Source organism: Piliocolobus tephrosceles, chromosome 7, assembly GCF_002776525.5.
Source record: "Piliocolobus tephrosceles isolate RC106 chromosome 7, ASM277652v3, whole genome shotgun sequence".
Classification (NCBI taxonomy): domain Eukaryota; kingdom Metazoa; phylum Chordata; class Mammalia; order Primates; family Cercopithecidae; genus Piliocolobus; species Piliocolobus tephrosceles.
The window spans coordinates 62,326,047-62,348,119 of record NC_045440.1 but is presented as its reverse complement, the minus strand read 5'-3'; the positions used below and the strand labels follow the sequence as shown (position 1 = coordinate 62,348,119).

Here is a 22,073-nt window from a genome sequence, read left to right as displayed (position 1 = left end):
TCTCTTGTTAGGGGCTAATGCAGCTGGTGACTTTAGGTTGAAGCCAATGCTCATTTACCACTCTAAGCGTCCTAGGGCCCTTAAGAATTATGTTAAATCTACTCTGACTGTGCATTATAAATAGAACAATGAAGCTTGAATGACAGTATATCTGTTTATAGCATGGTTTAGAGAGTATTTTAAGTCTACTGATGAGACCTACTGCTCAGAAAAAAAGATCCCTTTCAAAATATTACTGCTTATTGACAGTGCTCCTGGTTACCCAAGAGCTCTGGTGGAAATGTACAAGGAGATGAAGGTGGTTTCCATGCCCAATACAACATCCATTCTGCAGTCCATGGATCAAGGAGTAATTTTGACTTTCACATCTTATTACTTAAGAACTACATTTCAGTTCAGGAGGCTGAGGCATGAGAATTCTTTGAACGTGGGAGGCAGAGGTCACACTGAGCTGAGATCATGCCATTGTGCTCCAGCCTGGGTGATAGAGCAAGACTCCAGCCTCAAAAACTAAATACATAAATACATTTCATCAGACCATAGCTGCCATAGATAGTGATTTGTCTGATGGATCTGGACAAAGTAAACAGAAAACTTCCTGGAAAGGATTCACCATTCTGGATGCCATTCTAGGGCATTCAAGATTCACAGGAGGAGGTCAAAATATCCACATTAACAGGACTTTGGAAGAAGTTGAGCCCAACCCTCATGAATGTTACTCCTCCTTTTCCACAGCCAAACAACTAAAGAATAGAGCCAGCTTTCCTCTGATTTGGCATTAGTTCTGGCTCTCATCTTCCCAACTAAGTCTCTGCATCAGCCTTCTAGTGGCTTTTAGTCTCTGATGCACAAACCATTTCCTTGCTAATCCCATGATACTTATAAAACCCAGATCTTATTATGTCATTTCTCTGCTAAACTATGTATGTTGAAGAAATAAAGATGAAAACAAAATGACATAGTATTTCTCATCACAGGATTATCGTTAAAATTAAAGTCTGATCATATCAAGTATTTTTCCAGGGTATGGGAAGAAGGTTCTCATACACAACTGGAAGTATCAGTTGGAGTCATTTGGAGGGCCTTTAAACAACATGAACTAAAACTTTAAAGGCACATACCCACCAACTACAGGGTTCTGAATCTACTCAGAGGAACCTTCCTAGGAAAATGAAGGAGGTATACCAAAGACATTTATTAAACCTTATTTAGAAGAGGAAAAACCACAAAAACCCAAATGCAAAGCAATGAGGAGATGGCTAAACTGTGGTATATCCATGTTCTAAAAGAGATTAAACACATGGCCTATGAGGGGTCTTCACAACGTTCATGGAAAATGCATACTATAAAAAAACTATTCATGGAGTTCAAAAAATTTTTGTATGAAAATAAACTTGTACTAATTTGTTATAACATGCTTGAACAAAATCTAGTTTGAAGCACTAAGAAGATAGGACATCACAGACATCGGGTTTGACAAGCACCTCTATCGGAGAAACATGACTTCTGCTAAAATTAAAGCAAGAACAAACATCAAATTTATGGTGAAGGTTGGGTAAAAACATTGTGAAATCACTGATGCTTTATCAAAAGCTAATGGGGACAATATCCCAAATAAATGAGCAGTTTGCAATAACTCATTTTAAGAAGAGACAAGACGAAGTTGATGGTGAAGCCCTCAGGTGCAGATATCAATTCATGTCAATTTTACATTAATTTGCCAGGAAAAACTTTATCTTGTTCATGCCCTAATTGAAAAGGACCAACCACTAACAGCACAAACAGTAGCCAACACCACAGACAACTCAACTGGTTCAGCTTACACAATTCTGATTGCAAAATTAAAGTTGAACAAACTTTTCACTTGAGTGCCAAAACCATTGTGCTCAAATCAGGAACAGACAAGAGCAGAGCTTTCAATGGAAATTTTAAACACGTGAGATCAAGGTTCTGAAGCATTTCTTTGAGGAATTGTAATAGGAGATGAAACACGGTTTTACCAGTGCAATCCCGAAGACAAAGCAAAAGCAAAGCAATGGTTACCAAGAGGTGGCAGTGCCCTCATCAAAGTAAAAGTGGGCCAGTCAAGAGCAAAGGTCTTGGCAACAGTTTTTTGGGCTGGTCCAAGCATTTTGCTTGTTGATTTTCTGAAGGGCCAAAGAACAACAATATCTGTTTATCATGAGAGTGTTTTGAGAAAGTTAGCCAAAGCTTTAGCTGAAAAATTCCTTGGAAATCTTTCCCAGAGAGGCCTTCTGCACCATGACAATGTTCCTGCTCATTTCTCTCATCAAACATGGGCAAGTTTATGAGAATTTCAATAGGAAATTATTAGGCAACTACCTTTCAGTCCTGACTTGGCTCCTTCTGACTTCTTTTTGTTTTCTAATCTTAATAATATTTCAAGGGCATCCATTTTTGTTCATCTAATGTGAAAAAGACCACTTTGACATGGCTAAGTTCCTAGGACCCCCAGTTATTTAGGGATAAACTAAATGGTTGGTATTGTTACTCACAAAAGTGTCTTGAACTTGATGGAACTTAGGCTGAAAAATAAGGTGTTTGTATATATACTTAATATATATACACACATACATGAACTGATGTCCTTGAGCCATATAAGTTTATATTTTGAATTTTTATCTTTTAATTTTATTTTTCCACAAATATTTTCAAGTCTCTTCATATGTCTAAATATACTGACATGGAAAAATGTTACATAAGAATATGCTATGGGCTGAAGTCTCCCTCATCTCCAATTTCATATGTTGAAGTACCTCAGAATATGATTGTACTTGGACATAGGACTTTTAAAGAAGCAATTAAGGCAAAATGAGGTTCTATGGGTTGGCCATAATTCAATATGACTGGCGTCCTTCTAAGGAAAGGAGGTTAGGACAGAGGCAGACACACACAGAAGGAAAACCATGTAAGGACACATGGAGAAGGCAGCCATGTGCAAGCCAAGGAAAGAGGCCTCAGGAGAAACCAGCCTTGCCAACACCTTGATCTTGTCCTTTCAACCTCCAGAACTATAAGAAAATAAATTTCTGTTGTTTAAACCACCCAGTCTGTAGTACTTTATTACGGCAGCCCTAGAAGTTACACAATGTTAGAAGTTTTTTATGGGTGTGTATAGATGCATGTGATGTACGGAAAGCAGAATTACAAGGGCCCACCTCTACAGTGGTTACCATTTGGGAGGGAATGGAATTGAGACTGAGATTGAAAATAGTGGCTGAAGGGGATTTTAGTCTTAAAAGTCAGGTTTCACATCGTATGTTCTCACCAATAAGTGAGCTACGCTATGAGGATGTAAAGGTATAAGAATAATGCAATGGACTTTGGGGACTGAGGGGAAAAGTAGGAGGAGGGTGGGATAAAAGACAACATATATGGTGCCGTGTATACTGCTCGGGTGATGGGTGCACGAGGATCTCACAAATCACCACTAAAGAACTCACCCATGTAACTAAATACCACCTGTACCCCAATAACTTATGGAAAAATAAAATAAATTCTTTTTAAAAATCAGGTTTTAATTTTTATAATGAGAAAATACTCACTTATCATTTTTTTTTTTTAAATCTCTCTTTCATGGCACTCCATTGACTATAGTATGCAACGGTCTTCACCACCTGGATCCAACTGTTTTTGGAGCTTTATTTCATGTCCAGTCCCATCTCCCACTCTTGCACTCCTTTATACCGCACCAGATTATTCCATCATTCTAATGCCTATATACCTCAGTCTGTCCCCTCTGCTGGATTGCTATATGCCATTTCCCAAGTCTGGGTTGCTGGTCTCCAGAGCTCAGACTGCATGTCACCTGCTTTACAAAAACGCTGCAAAAGTCTTACTTGGAAGATTCCCTGAGGCATACTTCTCTGTTCTTTTGACATCTTATTTTCATTTGTGCCCCCGATCCCTAATTGGTGCTGCAGCCAAGTAAATGCTCAATATATGGTTCCAAATAAATGAATGATAGGAACACTTTCTAGCAGTTTGTTTTTCCATCTAGTGTATCTCAAAGGTGCAACATTTTATTCTGTGTGTATTAACAAACTCCCTAAAGACCAGGGCTATAATTGTGGCATGAGTGAGGTCCTAGCCTTTAACTATTCCTTTGATACAATTGGGACAACTATATTTCTGAACCAGCCAAGCCCCATTTGTTTTCAATTTTAGTGAAATCAGCTGAGAATGCATTGCAATTTATTTTATTCAAGTTCTGTGCCCATAAAGGTCTTTAATTAATAATTCACAGTAGATCCAAATAAAAAATTCCATTGACCTCTGACTCAGGGGACTCTGATAACCCAGGCCTTACCTTTTCATCAGCTTGGGTGAGCATTCTCTCTCCAGATTTGAGGATGTATGCTTCACGTGCATTGCATTATAGGATGTGTGAGTATAGTCATTTTCATCGCTGTAGTCAGGACCGAGTAACGTCCGGGCCCAAGTTCCCATGTCATAAGGAGGAAGAGTTCCTCCAAACTCAGAGGGCAAAAATTCAGGATGTATTAGCTGGTGAAGGCTGTTTAAATTGTTTCCATGCAGGAAAATCTGTAAAGAAAAAAAAAGTAATTAGCAATACAAAATCCAAAACATACAACCAAGGATTTCATCTAATACACAATTTAGCAATGACAAATTGGATGCACTGCTGGTGATCATGGTGCTTAAAGAAGCATTGATTTTGTGACTGCAGCTTAGTCTTCATAAAATGTTAATGTATTGCTTAGAAAAGAGGCTGAATTAATAGTCATTAAAAATGAAGTTTTATGAACAGATTGAGTGTTACTTGGCCGTGGGCCAAATTTATACATATAGTCATCTCCTAATTATCCCTGTTGGTAAAAGGAGTGATGGTGCAGACCACCTGAAACCCCAGCTATTGCTGGATCTCCAGACTGCTCTGTTCTCCCATCTGTGTGCTCTTACCCAGCCCTCCAGATCCTTCCCCCGTTCCCCGGCCTAGACAAAGTTGCAGCTTCTTCCTAACTCATTCTGGTTATAGCTGCCTATTCTGCTTCTTTCCACACCTTCCAATTAATTCTTCAGTATCTGCTGACTGCTGACTTCTGTTTATTTTATTTTTATTTTTCCCACAGGGGGAAAGTATCTAGAGAAAAAGTTGGTGTTTTCTTACTCCTTTAAAATGCTTCTTAGCTCCTAGGGTGATGTGGGCACAAGGTAGAAGAAAATCGATTCTTATTTAATGGAATCAAAAACCACAGCCTGAGAATTTATTGTGAGATATTTTTGCAGCAATTTCCATTTTTGTCTGGATTGGAGACTAAAGTCCAAACAAGTTTGCATCTTCTGAACAGACAACAGATAGTGATAAATATTGGTCAACCAGGAGAGAATCCACACCTCCAAGTTACAATTATTTCCAGATAAATCCGCAAAGTGAATGAGCCATGAATAGATAATTAGCATTGACTGCAATTTAGGAGTTGACTCTGAAAGGTGACTTAAAGTGCATCTATGTACTGATGTCAGTTCCCATACTTCTTCATGTGGCAGGCATGAAGGCATTATGTGTAACACATAAGGTACACCCAAGTATAGGATCAAGTACACACACATGCATGCACATATACATACAGTATAACCATGATGAAATATAAACGTAGGTCAGGTGCAGTGGCTCATGTCTGTAATCCCAGCACTTTCAGAGGCTGAGGCGGGCAGATCACCTGAGGTCAAGAGTTCGAGACCAGCCTGGCCAACATGGTGAAACTCCGTCTCTATAAAAAATACAAATTTAGCTGGGCACGGTGGCGCACGCCTGTAATCCCAGCTGCTCGGGAGGCTGGGGAAGGAGAATCGCTTAAACCCAGGAGGTGGAGGTTGCAGTGAGCTGAGATCACACCACTGCACTCCAGCCTGGGCAACAGAGCAAGACTCTGTCTTGGGGAAAAAAAAAATATATATATATATATATGTGTGTGTGTGTGTGTGTGTGTGTGTGTGTGTGTGTGTGTGTATGTGTGAGTGATTTTTAAAATACTTAAATAGAGGACCTCAATAACAAACACTTGCTACCTTGTTTATTGCTATTGTATTGATTTTAACTTATGATGTAATGACATCATTTAAAGATGAAGGGGACAAGAAGTGCTAACTCTTCAGAAGACTACTGGAGCACTTCAGAAAGCATATCAAAACATCAAAATTTCTGATATTGCATTGAGTATGTCCCGAATTTTAATAAGAATTATTTCTTTTGAAGAAAGTCACTTTTCTGGCTTTTATAAAACTTTTCAGAGGGTGCTGTATATGAAACGTGCTAGAGCAAAGTATCAGCCCTGGTGTTTAGAGAAAACATTTGCACCCCTCCACCCAACATGTCCAGTTTTTGGAAGACAAAGAGTGCTATTAAAAGTGACCCTCCCTTCTTGGGGTCTTGTGGAATGGAGGAACGCAGAAATAGGAGGCTGGACCCTCTACCTGTTAGAATCTATCCTGTGCCCAAAGCTCCAAAAATGCCCTCCTATGGCATGGCAGCAAGTGTCCACCGTGGGAGGAATTCTCTCTGGTTCCCACCTGAATAGAAGAGTAAGTTGCTGGAAAGCCCGAAGCCATGTTGAGAACAGTTCTAGAACACTTCTCTGTTCTTAGTACTGTCCTGAGCCCCAGATGGGTTTTAAAACTTTTCTGCCTCCTTATTCCAGTAAGTTCTAATTCCTAGTTTCAAACTTGTTTAAGAACAGGGAAATTACCCCTGCCCTACCCCACTGCAATGCTCTCTAAGGACCTGGAAGCATCTGAGGTCCAGGAGTTAGAAACCCAGCAGAGTGTGGGAGATGGCGGGGAATCCCTCACATTATCAGTCACTCCTGAATACTCAGAGCTCTTCCCCAGTGTCAGGTACCTTGGGTGTCAGAAGGTGCTGTAGGATTACCCTAGTCAGGTTCCCGTAAGTAGTGGTGTTCCTGACCCAGGAGGTAGCTAAAAATCAGAAAGTCTCAAAGATAAGACTGTAGCATTATTCATAATAGCCAAGATATGGGTACAACCTAAGTGTCCATTAACAGATGAATGGATGTATACCCAGTGGAATACTATGCAGCCTTAAAGAAGAATGAAATCCTGTCATTTTCAACAACATGGATGAACCTAAAGCACACTATGTTAACAAAAATATGCCAGACATAGAAAAACAAATACTGCATGATCACACTTATATGTGGAATCTAAATGAGTTGAAATCATAGAAGTATAGAGTAGAAGGGTGGTTGCCAGGAGCTGAGAGTAGGGGGAAATGGAGAGATGTTGGACAAAGAGGACAAAGTTTCAGTTATATGGGATGAGAATAGATTCTGGAGACCTAACGTACAGTATGGAAACTGTAATAGTAATAATATTATAATGTTTATTTGAAATTGGCTGAGAGAGTAGATCTTAAGTGTTCTCACCACACACACACACACACACACACACACACAAATCATAACTATAGGAGGTGATAGATGTGTTAATAGCTTGATTGTGGTAATCATTTCACAATGCATAGGTATATAAAAACATCACATTGAACACCTTAAATATATCCAATTTTTAGTCGTCAATTATACCCAATAACATTGGGGGAAAAAGAAAAGAGAGCTAAATCATAAAGATAAATAAAAGTCACCAAGTCTCATGAGGTACCAACTGCATCACGATACATGTTTTCATAAGCTGTCCCATTAGATTTCCCCAACAACTCTGTGATGTGGGTGTTAATTTCCCCAATTTATAAATGAGAAAATTGAGATTCAGAGTGGTTAAGGAATGTTCATTTACTCTGCTCATCAAAATGCCCAACTCTGATTGATGGAAAAAACTGGCTTCCCAATTGTTATCAACTGATATAATTAAGACTGTAAAAGCCTTCCTCATAAGAGCATTGTTATTTCCAAAGAAGAATGCTTTTCCAACTTTACAGGTGATGGAGTTAGCAGTTATCACCCAAAGCCATGGAAGGGAAGAAAAGTTGTAATCATTCTTCATAGCACTAATACGTTTGCAGAACAAAATGCTAGCTACTAAAATATTTTATGAACAGGAAAGCTGTTGGACCCATAATTCTTATCTCCCATAAGAATTTACAGTAAAATGGGCATCTGATATTTGCATGCCTTCAAAGTTTCTTTTGGTTTGTCACTGGGACTCCGAAAATAACCCAGTTCTACTGAATTATTAATTAAACCCAGACCATTTGCAAACTCCAGCTGAGGCTCAAATGCTTAGGGGCTGTAGAAAAACCACAGTGAAAGATAGAGAGAGAAAAAAAATCTGGGGGAAGGAGGGAGGAGGGGAGAGAGAAAACAGAAGCACCATAATTGTCCCAGGCATTCCCTGTTTAAAATTTACATCATGTATTTGTTTTCATTACCCGTTTCCTGGTCTTGTCTTTAAGAAATGGCTTGATGAGTGTGTAGAGGGCATGAATGTACCAGGGCTGGTTGACAAAGTGGACTCCTCCAAAGCGGGCAGGAAAGCTGTCCTGGGGCAGAAAGAGAGAAATGCATATCAATTAGTAAGCACCCTTTGTTAGACTGCACCAGCAGGACCAATGCCCCAAAGAACAACCTGCTTTTCCTGCCTGGTAGAAGCTCTAGCTTCAGGGTAAGGAGAGGAAGAAAACACACTCACTTAACACACTAGTTGTTAAGGATGTCTTTATTCCCCTTGCCTCCCTTCTCTCCCTTTGACTCCATGCATAACTTTAAAATTGTGCATGGGTTCCAGGCCTGTCTTTTTCAAATTGCAATTACATGACCGTCTACGTGGCACAGAAGCTCGTGCAGCCTGGAGAGTGGGGGGAATCTGAATTCTTCATTGCATTAGGTAACCAAGTCTGCCAGGCTCTCAGCACAAGATCTCTCTCTTTACCCTCATTTCCACTCTCCCGCTCCCACCCTCTCCACCGGCTTAATCATGACAGTAACCGTACTTTCTGGGTGAGTGAGTGCTGGCTGTGCAGGAAATGGTTGCAAAAGGATTTCAAAGGCTCTTAGGAGATGGAGCTCTGTGGAATCAACCAAATTCTAACAACATTATAACAACTTTTTCACAGATTGCAGTACTAGCTCCAGTCCACCCTGGGGCACATAGTGAGTCCTAGGGAAAAGATACTTGCTGATTAATGGGCTAGTTGATTCTCACAGTTGAGGGAATATGAACACCCTTTTCTGTAGATCAACCCATTTCATAAATAATAGGAAGGAAGAGCATTTAAGAAAAATGATTCCAAATTTAGAATCCAGATCAGGGAATTAGAACCCAGATCAGCTTATGTTTTGGATGCTAGGAAGCTGCTCTCAGTGCTAATTAGAGCTACGGAACAAGGGACCATGGCCAGAAAGTCTGAGCTAGTCTTATAAGACCAGGTCCTGAGATCTCCCGATGAATGACTTCAGTAGACTGGGTTCATCTCAGTTAATAGAATTAAAAAAGAAGGAACCTCTAAATGCTGTATGAATTGTCAAGTTTGCTATCAATTTCATGGCGACAAACATCTTTGTAAAATGTTAGCAAGATGAGACGAAAGCCGAGGGAGTCTGGCTGGTGGAGCAAATGGTTCAGCAGCTAGCTGTTCCCTGAGGGTGTATGAGATGCCTCACCCGGGTCTTTTTTAGTAACAAGGAAAAAAGGTTATTAAATTTTTTTCAGAACCCTTTGAGTCTACAGGATCCCTAGGCATCTTCCATGCCAAGACCTAGTTTCCAATGTGAGTGCATGGAACTGCACTTAAGGTTTGACATTTGAAAAACTTTAAAAATAATTTTTCCCTCTACCTAGACATTTTAGAGTAGAAAGGAATTAAATATTTTGAAGGCTAAACTGGACAATAACAGTAAAAGGTCTTTGCTTTCAGAATATGTATATATATTTTGTTTTGTTTCTTTTATTTTCAAAAACTTAACAAGTATAGGGCTAGAGACATCATTTATACTAACTTGCTATTCCAAAACTAATTTGAGAAATGTAAAGATTCTTAATAAGGTTGTCTTTTTTCCTCTAGGTATAGTTGAGGATCTAAAAGTTTTATGATTCCTTAAAAAAAGAGACTATTCCCAAAAGTATTTCCTTTATAATAAGTGCTATTCACTATCATCACATCTTTTGGCTCCTTTTAACTTCCTATTCAGAAGTAGAATTCATTATTTCATTTACTCAATGTGGTTCTTAGGGGTCATAGAAGAAGAATAAGAGTAAAGCACTTATTTATAAAACCAGGGCTTTACTATCTTTTCTAGTGGGACCAATAAGAGGTTTATTTCTATTGATGGTCCATTGTGTTATATAGTTCTAGGTTAATAAAGTGGAAGGAAACTCTAAATAATATTGAGAGTAGGCAAAGTTGCAAAATATTAACCTTTTAAAAATATCTAGACACTCTTAAGTTTTAGTTTATGAAGTCTCAATCATCAAAGACATCAAAAACTATCTTGTGATTGTGACAGGGGAGGTTGAAAGAAAATTATAGTGCTGAGACTCTAATTACTCTCTACATTACCCCTGGTTGAGGATTCTGCCAGATTGAAGGCATGGGCTTTTATTCATCTCACTCAAGTCATCCAGTGAATACGTGCAGACAAACACGTGTGAACCCTGTGTCTTGAAGTTCTGAGTTTGCACCAGAGTAGAAACAGAATCACTTTTATTCAGGTACCTCCTATACAATTCACATGAAAGGCCCTCCTGTCTGATAAAGGCAATGTACAGATGTTCTGGGTCTTCTTGAATGAGCCCAACCATGCTAGTGTGTGTGTGTGTGTGTGTGTGGTGCAGAGGGGAAGGTGAAGAAAGGCAAAATCAGCAAACACCCTTCTCATGGTCAACACATCATTATTGGTTGCCTCTGCCTGATTACATCAGTCAACTGCAAACAAAAGGGAAGTTGTCAGTCACACAAAAGTCTCCCAGAACCCTAAGAGGCCTACCACTCTCCTGGAAGAGCATTTCTTAGGGGGCTAGAACAGCTGTATCTCAAGATCATAGGCCTTGGTTCAATGACAGTGTAACACTTTGTCTTTCAGTGTTCTTGGAGACGAAAGAGCATACACCAACATACTCTAAGTTCAAGAAAATAGCATTAATCCTGTACTTTTATACGTTTGTGAATAAAAATATAATGTCATTTCAAATTTTAAACAATTCGAATCATAAAAATGTGTCTGCCTCCCAGTTTAAGTTAATTTTGTTTCCTTATTATAAATTATACACATTCTACAAAAGTAAAATTAGATAAAAACATTATTTGAAAAATTGGAAGATACAAGAAGATAAGAAAAAAGAAAAGAAAAGGCCCCTATAATCCCACTGCCAAAGACACACTCCTACTATTTTCTATTATTCAGGACGGGTTATGTAATGTTATAGTAACAAATAATCCCTACTTTTTTTTAATCATTCAAAGCAGCAAAGATTGATTCTTTGTTCACATTAAATGTCTTGCTTGATTTTTGTCTTTCCTGATTAATTTCCTGCTCACACTAAATGTCCTGCCCTGCTTGATTTCCCTGCAGCCAGAGATGCAGTCTCCTCCATATGGAGCAGTGCTGCTTGACATAGTCCAGGAAAACCACATGGAAGAATTATACCTTAGCTCTTAAAGCTGGCTCCAAAAGTGACATGCTTCATCTGCCATATTTTAAAGGTCAAACTCATGCCTGGCTTCCAGGGGATCAGAAAGTAAAATCTACCATGTTTCCAGTAAGAAGAGGACCAAACGTATTGGCAAATAGCAGTAATAATTACCCAAACTCTGCCATCCCTTCACTTATCTTTTATTCTATCCTTTTTAAATGTGATCATTTTTTAATTGAAAATAATAACTATTTTTTGATGGCATACAGTGTGTCTCACTTAATGCATTGAAAAATAAAAATATAGAGTCTTCAGAGCAGTGGGGAAAACAAAACAGCAATTATATAATGATACATTTAGTATATTCAATTCTTGCCTTAACAGTTAATTCATGCCTTGCACCTCTTCCATTCAGCACATATTTGTGGGTGTGTACTACATGACAAACAGTGGGCATATTCTCCAAAGTGTACTTTAGCGACCAGGGGACTCTGTGATTTTTATCCCCTTTCTTGCCTTCTCTAACCTGTGCTCTACTCACATCTTACACTGCTGAGGTCAGTAGCTTTCATTTTATGGTGATATTATTTCATGGTAATTTCATTTTATGTAAAATTGCAACCTCTCAGAAAATGAAGCCTGTAAACCTTAGATAAGCATAAGGTTTTTTTGCTTTTTTAAAGCAAAACTTGGAAGTTCTGGCCATGGCAATTAGGCAAGAGAAAGAAAAAAAGTATTCAAATAGGAAGAGAGGAAGTCAAATTATCTCTGTTTGCAGATGACATGATTCTATATTGGGAAAACTCCATAGTCTCAGTCCAAATACTCCTTAAGCTGATAAGTAACTTCAGCAAAGTCTCAGAAAACAAAATCAATGTGCAAAAATCACAAGCATTCTTATACACCAATAACAGACAAACAGAGAGCCAAATAATGAGTGAACTTCCATTCACAATTGCTTAAAAGAGAATAAAATACCTAGGAATCCAGCTTACAAGGGATGTGAAGGACCTCTTCAAGAAGAACTACAAACCATTGCTCAATGAAATAAAAGAGGACACAAACAAATGGAAGAACATTCCATACTCATGGATACGAAGAATCAATATCATGAAAAAGGCTGTACTGCCCAAGGTAATTTACAGATTCAATATCATCCCCATCAAGTTACCAATGACTTTCTTCACAGAATTGGAAAAAACTACTTTAAAGTTCATATGGAACCAAAAAAGAGACCACATTGCCAAGACAATCCTAAGCCAAAAGAACAAAGCTGGAGGTATCACACTACCTGACTTCAAACTATACTACAAAGCTACAGTAACCAAAACAGCATGGTACTGGTACCAAAACAGAGATATAGATCAATGGAACAGAATAGAGCCCTCAGAAATAATACCACACATCTACAACCATCTGATCTTTGACAAACATGTCAAAAACAATAAATGGGGAAAGGATTCCCTATTTAATAAATGATGCTGGGAAAAGTGGTTAGCCATATGTAGAAAGCTGAAACTGGATCCCTTCCTTACCCCTTATACAAAAATTAATTCGAGATGGATTAAAGACTTAAATGTTTGACCTAAACCATAAAAACCATAGAAGAAAACCTAGGCAATACCATTCAGGACATAGTCAGGGGCAATGACTTCATGACTAAAACACCAAAAGCAACAGCAACAAAAGCCAAAACTGACAAATGGGATCTAATTAAACTAAAGAGCTTCTGCACAGCAAAAGAAACTACCATCAGGGTGAACAGACAACCTACTGAATGGGAGAAAATTTTTACAACCTACCCATCTGACAAAGGGCTAATATCCAGAATCTACAAAGAACTCAAACAAATTTACAAGAAAAAAAAATCAAACAACCCCATCAAAAAGTGGGCGAAGGATATGAACAGACACTTCTCAAAAGAAGACATTTATGCAACCAACAGACACATGAAAAAATGCGCATCATCACTGGCCATCAGAGAAAAGAAAATCAAAACCACAATGAGATACCATCTCACACCAGTTAGAATGGGCGATCATTAAAAAGTTGGGAAACAACAGGTGCTGGAGAGGATGTGGAGAAACAGGAACACTTTTACACTGTTGGTGGGACAGTAAACTAGTTCAACCGTTGTGGAAGACAGTGTGGCCATTCCTCAAGGATCTAGAACTAGACATACCATTTGACCCGGCCATCCCATTACTGGGCATATACCCAAAAGATTATAAATCATGCTGCTATAAAGACACATGCACATGTATGTTTATTGCAGCACTATTCACAATAGCAAAGACTTGGAACCAACCCAAATGTCCATCAATGATAGACTGGATTAAGAAAATGTGGCACTTATACACCATGGAATACTATGCAGCCATAAAAAAGGATGAGTTCATGTCCTTTGTAGGGACATAGATGAAGCTGGAAACCATCATTCTGAGCAAACTATCTCAAGGACAGAAAACCAAATGCTGCATGTTCTCACTCATAGGTGGGAATTGAACAATGAGAACACTTGGACACAGGGAGGGGAACATCACACACCAGGGCCTGTTGTGGGGTGGGGGGAGGGGGGAAGGATATCATTAGGAGATATACCTAATGTAAATGACGAGTTAATGGGTGCAGCACACCAACATGGCACATGTATACATATGTAACAAACCTGCGCGTTGTGCACACGTACCCTAGAACTTAAAGTAAAATAAAAAACGTATTATTTGATTCAAAGTTCCATTTAATTCATAGCCTCAAATGCCACAGCAAAGGAAGAGTTGTGGTAAGTTTACCCTCAGTTAGGTGGCGCAGCCAAACTTTACTCAATTTGTAGACTCCATTTAAGGCTGCTCCATTCTCTTCTTCTAATGTTTTATGTTTTTAAATTTAAAATACATCACTCTCCCTATAGAGCCTCTGAGATGAGAGCATGATGCCATGGTCTAGCAAAAAAGTGTCCCCTTGAGGGATCTCACAGGCACTCTTCTGCTGTAACAATGGAGTTCTGCGTGTACAGTGGTAACTGAAGTTCCCAAGTGTATTTCAAGATTTTCTTATAAAATATGATTATTGAATTCCTCCTTGTGCAAAGATGAAGTAGTCATACTTTCCCCTACTTCTTTGGCTAAGTACAACTAAGCCTTGGATAGAGTATATAAGATAACCATATGAAGACTTCAAAGGTGGAGAGAAGAAGTCAAATCAGCTAGGGACTCTGAGACCAAGGAAGGACATGATAGAGAGTTCCCCAGGTTTCCTTTTTTTAGCTCTATATGTCAAAGACTCAGGACAGAAAAAGGCAGCACCTGGAAAAACCAACTGGTGCAGACAACAAATAAATAAATAAAAAGCAACTAAAAAAGGCTGCTCTTTAACAAAATGACTAGGTAACAGGCAGTCTAGCAAAATAGACAATATTTAGATAATAGCTGCTCTATGCCAGTCAAACGCTACAGGAAAAAACTGTGGTCCCTTCCTAACCATGCTAGCGAAGTCTGAATGGGCAGCCTGATATTCACCTTAGCAAGGCTGTAACAAGATGCATAATATCCCTGCCAGAATAATGTTATAGAAGACCGAGTGGAGAGCCAGAATTTTTATTCTTCCTAGGCAATAATGAGACCCTATTTCACTCCGGCAGTGTCAGTGGAGACCATGTGGGTAAACTGGACTTCCTCCCCCACCTGTCAGTAATGAGAATCCCTTCCCTTTCTCCACTGATGGTGTTGGAAGGGGACTAATAGACAGTCAAGACTTTAATTGTTGTCCAGTGTTAATGAAGCCACTACCACCACAGTGTCAGTAGAGACCATGTGGGGAGCCAGAACTCCCACCCCTGCCCAGTAGCAATGAGGAGGCCCTCCCTTCTTGAGTGTCAACAGAGGCTGAGTGAGGAACATGTTAATGATGAGGCAGCACACCCCACTTTCACTGCTAGAGTGGTATCAAAAAAAGCCAGCTAAAACAAAGGTTTACATTAGATCCAGAGTTTCAGGCCATAATACAGAAATGTCCAGATTTCAAAAAATCATTCTTTATACCAACAACCAGAAATATCTCAAATTAAATAAAAAATGACAGTCAATAGAGGACAGCACCAGATGACAGAGGTGTTAGCATTATCTGACAAAGATTTTAATTTAGCCATCATGAACAATGTTTCAATAGCAATTATGGACATGCATGATGCAGATGAAAAAGTAGTTTTAGAAAAGAAATAGAAATTTATAGCAAATAAATGTGAAATAGAAAAAGGAAGCATCTGGATTTTTTTTTTTTGAGAGAGGGTCTCACTATGTTGCCCAGGCTGGTCTCAGACTCCTGGCCTCAAGTGATCCTTTTGCCTCAGCCTCCCAAAGTCCTGGAATTACAGGCATGAGCCACTGTGCCTGGCTTATTTGGAAATGTCAAACTGAAAAATAACCAAAAAGTCAAATAAAAAGCTTAGCAGATGGGCCGAACATCAGAAAAGAAGTGACAGAAGAAACAATCAGTGAACTGGAAGACAGAAAAAATGGGAATTACTTAACCTGAGCTACAGAGAGAAAATAGACTAAATGAAGAAACCTTCCTTTTGGGGGTCTATAACAAAAAAAAAAAAACTAAAATTCGTGTCATTGGAGTCCTTAAAAGGAAGGAGACAGATCGAGGCTGGAAAAGTACTTAAGAAAATAACGGCTGGAAAGTTCCATAATTTAGAAAGAGACATAAACCTACAGATTCGACAAGCTGAGTCAACACCAAACAGTATGAACTCAAATAAATTGATGCCAAGTCATATCATAATTATATTTCTGAAAGTTCAAGAGAGAATATTGAAGGTATACAGAAAACAACAACAACAACAACAACAAAACAACTTCTTGACTCTTGAGGAAAACAAATGGAATGACAACAGATTTCTCGTTAGACACCATGGAGGTCAGCAGGAAGTCGCAAAATATTTTTCAGGTACTGAAAACAAGGAACTGTCAACCCAGAATTCTATACCTACTAAAAATGCTCTTCAAGAATTGAGGGAAATCACGAAATTCTCAGGTTAAGGAAAACTAAGCACATTTGTTGCCAGTAGACTTATTTAATGAAATCAGAGCTCCGTGAAGTTCTCCTAAACATGAAGGAAACTGTAAAATAACCTTTCCTCAAACAGAAAGGAAAAATGGTAAGAGAATTCTCGAATCATCAGGAAGGAAGAACACGGTAAGAAAACTATAAGTAAGCAGTATAGGCTTTTCTTTTCCTCTTGAGTTTTCTAAATTGTCTTTTATAGTTGAAGTAAAAATTATGGTACTCTGATATGGTTCAAAGATGTATGTAGGGGAGGAAATATTTCAGACAATTATATTATAAATTAGGGAAGAAAAAGGGATGGTAAGGTTTTTGTACTTCACTTGAACTGTTGAAATGACAGCATAAAAGACTATAAGTTATGAATGCATAACATAATACTTAGAATGATCACTAAAAAAAACTACATGGAAAGATATATTTAATAATACTATAGATAAATAAAAACAGAATTTGAAAAAGAAGTGCAAGTAACCCAGAAGAAGGCAGGAAAAAGAAAATAGAGAAATGCAAAACAGAAAGAACAAACAGAAAAAAAAATTAGAATGGCATACTTATGCCCTAACATAAAAATAATTAATTTAAATATAAATGATCTAAATATGCCAATTAAAAGATAGATGTTAGCACAGTAAATTAAAAAACATTATCTGCTATATATGCTGTATATAAGAAACTGACTCCAAATATAAATATATAGACTGCAACACATGCAAAGCAAAAGCTAGTAAAACTGGAAAAAGAAATAGACAAATCCATAATTACTATTGGGGATTTGAATATCACTCTCAACAACTGATAATCTTTTAGACAGAAAATCATCAAGGCTATAGAAGAACTCAACATCATTAATCAGCAGAAGTCTATTGATATTTCTAAAATACTTAACCCCAAAACAGAAGAATATACTTTGTTTTTCAAGTGCACATAGAACATGCACCAAAATAAACCATACCTAAATCATAAAACAAATCTCAACAAATTTAAAACCAGTGAAATAATACAGATTATTCTGTTTATAATGGAATCAAACTAGAAATCAATAATAGATAAGAGGAAAATCTTTGATCATTTGGAAACTACACAACACAGTTCTAAATAACCCACAGATGTGCCAAAAAAAAAAAAAAAAAACCTTCAAAAGAAATTTTAAAATACATGAAAGTGAAGGAAAATGAAAACGCACTATGGTTTGAATGTTTTTCCTTCCTTGAAATTCATGTTGAAACTTACTCCTTAATGTGGCAGTACTGAGAGGTGGGGACAGTACTGAGAAGTGATTGAGTCATGAGGGCTCGGTTCTCATGAATGAATAAATCCATTTGTAGGTCAATGGATCAAGGAAGCAGGACTGGTGGCTTTCTAAGAAAAGGAAGAGAGATTTGAACTACTATGCTCAGCCCACTCAACATGAACTGCGCTATGGCACTCTGGGATATTACATAGTCCCCACCAGCAAGAAGGCCCTCAACAGACATAACCTCTCAACTTTGTGGACTTCTCTACTTCCATAATGGTAAGAAATACATTTCTTTTCTTTATAAAGTACCCAGTTTCAGGTATATTGTTATAACAACAGAAAACAGACCAAGACACAGGACATATCAAAATTTGTGGGGCACAACTAAGGCAGTGTTGACAGGGAAATTTGTAGCATTAAATACATATTTCTTTATTTACTTAAACAGAAAAGTATTGAATCAATAATCTAATCCCCTACCCCAAGAACTTAGAAAGAGAGGAGCAAAATAAAGCCAAAGTAAGCATAAAAAAAGAATAAAGGTAAGAGCAGAAACTGATAAAATTAAAAATAGAAAAATAATAAAATCAATGAAACAAAGAGCTGATTCATTGAAAAGATCAATAAAATTAACAAACCATTAGGAAGTTTGACAAGGGAACAAAAAAAGATGTCACAAATTACCAACATTTGGAATGAAATAGGGCATACTACTATGGACCCTGCAGACACCCAAAGGATAAGCAGGGAATATTATAAGGAACTCTACATGCATATATTTAACAACTTAGAGGAAACAGATCAATTTCTCATAAAATACAGACTACTTCCCCAATATGAAATAGGTAATTTAATAGCCCTATAACTGTTAAGAATATTAACTGCGTGATTTATAAAGCTACCAAGAATAAATGTTCAGGCTCAAATGATTTTACTAGGAGATTCTACCGAACTTTCACAGAAGAATTAACACTAATTTTACAGAGTCTCTTTCAGAAAATAGAAGTGAAGGTAACACTTTCCAGTTGATTTATGAAGCCAGTATACCTTTGTCTCAGTCTGTTTTGCTAGAAATACGTGAAATTAAGCAAATTATAAAAAAAGGAGATTTATTTGGCTGATGGTTCTGCAAGCTACATAAGAAACATGGTGCCAGCATCTGCTTCTAGTGAGGGCTTCAGGGAGCTTCCACTCATGGCCAAAGGTGAAGGGGAGCAGGTGTGTAGAGATCATATGGCAGGAAGTGAGAGAGAGTGGGGAGGGAGGTGCCAGGCTCTTTATAAGAATCAGATTTCCCAGGAACTAGAGTGAGAAGTCATTACCATGAAGACCAAGCAGTTCATGAAGGATCCACCCCCACAACCCACTAGGCTCTGCCTCCAACAATTTGGAGTGGACAAACATCCAAACTATATCAATCCTTATGTACCCAAACAAGATGAAAACAGAATGAAACAATAAAATTGCAGATCAATGTCATTCATGAATACAGATGCAAAAATTCTTAACGAAATATTAGCATGTGGAATTCAGCAATATATAAAAGTAATTATACATTATGATCAAATTGAGTTTATTCCAGAGATGCAAGGCTAGCTTATATTATAGAAATCAATGTAATTGTGTTAATCATGTTTTCTAGTTTCTATACTTGATGCTTTGACTTCTAAGGTCTTCTAGACCAGGGAGGAACTGCTCCAACTAGTTGATTCCTAGAGAGAACAAATGACTAACCTGGGAGATCCCCTTTCATATGCAAACTGACCAATCTAGCACCCATACTTCTAACCACCTCCTTTGGGCTCCTATGCTCTGGGCCACTATTCCCTTACCCTAATCACCCCAGGGTCAGTTACTAGACAATTAGCAACAACACCTACACCCAAGAGTCCACTAAAACGATTCAGACTAGCCAATCAATCCTAAACTTGCTGAGACTTCATTCCCAGCCTTACCCATTCTTTCCCATGAAAATCACAATAAAGCCTCTTGCCCAAGTTCTCTACTCACTCAGCTGCCTCCTGACTAACCTCGGGGCTTTCTCATGTGACTCCATACTGTAGTATGGAATGCTCCCTGTTTCTAGGGATCTGTGAGTGTAACAAACTTACAGCAGTTACTCCATGTCTGCCTGTCTTGCTGTATCTGATTAAAACAAATCCCTGGTACTTTCACAATAGTAACTCGTCATATTACAAAGCTGAAGAAGAAAAATCACATGATCATATCTACTGATACATAAAAAGACTTTGACAAAATTCAACACTGATTCATGTTAAAAATGCTCAGAAAAATAGAATTAGAGAGGAACTTTCTAAACGTGATTTTAAAACATCTGGCAAAAACCTATATCTAACGCTATGCTTTATGGTGGAAAAGTGAACATTTTTCCCCTAAGAACAGGAACAAGACAAACGTATCTGATCTCATCACTCTTATTCAACACATGCAGGAAGCTCCAGCTACAGCATTAAGAAAAGAAACTAAAATGCTTACAGATTAAAAAGGAAAAAATACAGCTGTCTCGATTTGCAGATAACATGACTGTCTACATTAAAAAATCCCAAGGAATCTATAAAAGTACCTTTCTTATAGCTAATTAATAAGTTTATCAGTTTTGTAGGATTTAAGACAGACATAAAAAATTATATTTCTCTATACAACAATAAATATGAAGACACCAAAATTAAAAATACGAAACTATATATAATTGCTCAAAATATTAAATACTTAAGTGTAAATCTAACAAAACATATTTGTAATTTGTATGCTGAAAATTACACATTTCTGATGAAAGAAGTTAAAAAAAGATCTACCTAAATGGAAGACATACATTTGTAGATTTTAAGATGATATTTATATTAATTCCCCTCAAATTGGTAAACAGGTTTAATGCGACATCCATCAAAATCCAAGTAAGAATTTTATTTTTGCAGATATTGATAGAATTATTTTAAAATTTTTATGGAAAAGCATAGGCCCTGGAATACTTAAAATAATTTTGAAAAAGAATAAAGTGGAAGGAATTATTCTACCAAATTTCAAGGTTCATCATGTAGTTATAGTAACCAAGACTGGCTGGTATTGGTGGAGGAAAAGATATATAGATTAAGGGAACAGAATAGAGAACCCAGGAATCGAACCACACAAATGCTGAAGCGTTTTTTATACTAAGGTATAAAAGCATTATATAACATTATATTTTATACCTTACATATATACCTTATATATAAGGTATAAAAGCATTCCAGTGGCATAAAGATAGCTTTTCAACAAATGGTGCTGGAGCAATAGAACATCCATAGAGAAAACAAAAAACAAAACAAAAAAACACTTGACTTAACCTTCATACCTCATACAAAATTGATTGAAAAATTAACTCATGAATTTAAATGCAATAAAATCATAAAACTTTTAGAAAGAAAGAAACATAAGAAATGATCTTCAAGATCTAGGACTGGCAAGAGGTTCTTAGACTTGTCTCCAACAGCGTGATACATAAAACAAGTAAAAAGACAATAAGTTGGTTACTGCAAAAATTAAAAACTTGCTCTGTGAAAGCTCATGTGAATTAGATGAAAGCAAAAACTGTAGACTGAGATAAAATATTTGCAAATTACATTCCAACAAAGGACAAGTATCTAGAATACATAATAAGCTCTCAAATATAACAGTATTGAAACAAGAAATCCAATGAGAATACAAGTAAAAACATGCCAGAAAATTTTACCAAAGAAAATATAAGATGTCAAATAAGTACATGAGAAGATATTTCACATCATTAACCATATGAAAGGCAAATTAAAACCACAATGAGCTATCACATTACAGATCCATCAGAACGGCTTAAAAAAATAGTGACACCTCTGGCCGGGCACAGTGGTTCATGCCTTATAATCCCAGCACTTCGGGAGGCCAAGGTGGGCAGATTACAATGTCAGGAGTTCGAGACCAGCCTGGCCAACATGGTTAAACCCTGTCTATACTAAAAATACAAAAACTAGCCAGGCGTGGTGGCGCATGCCTGCAATCCCAGCTACTCGGGAGGCTGAGGCAGGAGAATCACTTGAATCCGGGAGATGGAGGTTGCAGTGAGCTGAGATCGTGCCACTGCACTCCAGCCTGGGTGATAGAGCAAGACTCCATCTCAAAAAAAAAAAAAAAAAAAAAAAAAAAA

The 22,073-nt window shown here is 37.6% G+C and overlaps 1 protein-coding gene across 1 annotated transcript in view; it reads right to left on the bottom strand.

The window, feature by feature from the left end:
- The window catches only part of CLVS1 (clavesin 1), a 208,387-nt gene that overhangs the window by 28,232 nt on the left and 158,082 nt on the right, over positions 1-22,073 (bottom strand). The window contains exons 4-5 of the mRNA XM_023222360.2: positions 8,390-8,500; positions 4,331-4,566 (exon numbers count right to left, since the gene is read on the bottom strand). Of these exons, the coding sequence (XP_023078128.1) occupies positions 4,331-4,566; positions 8,390-8,500 (347 nt within the window). The remainder of the gene's footprint in view (positions 1-4,330; positions 4,567-8,389; positions 8,501-22,073) is intronic.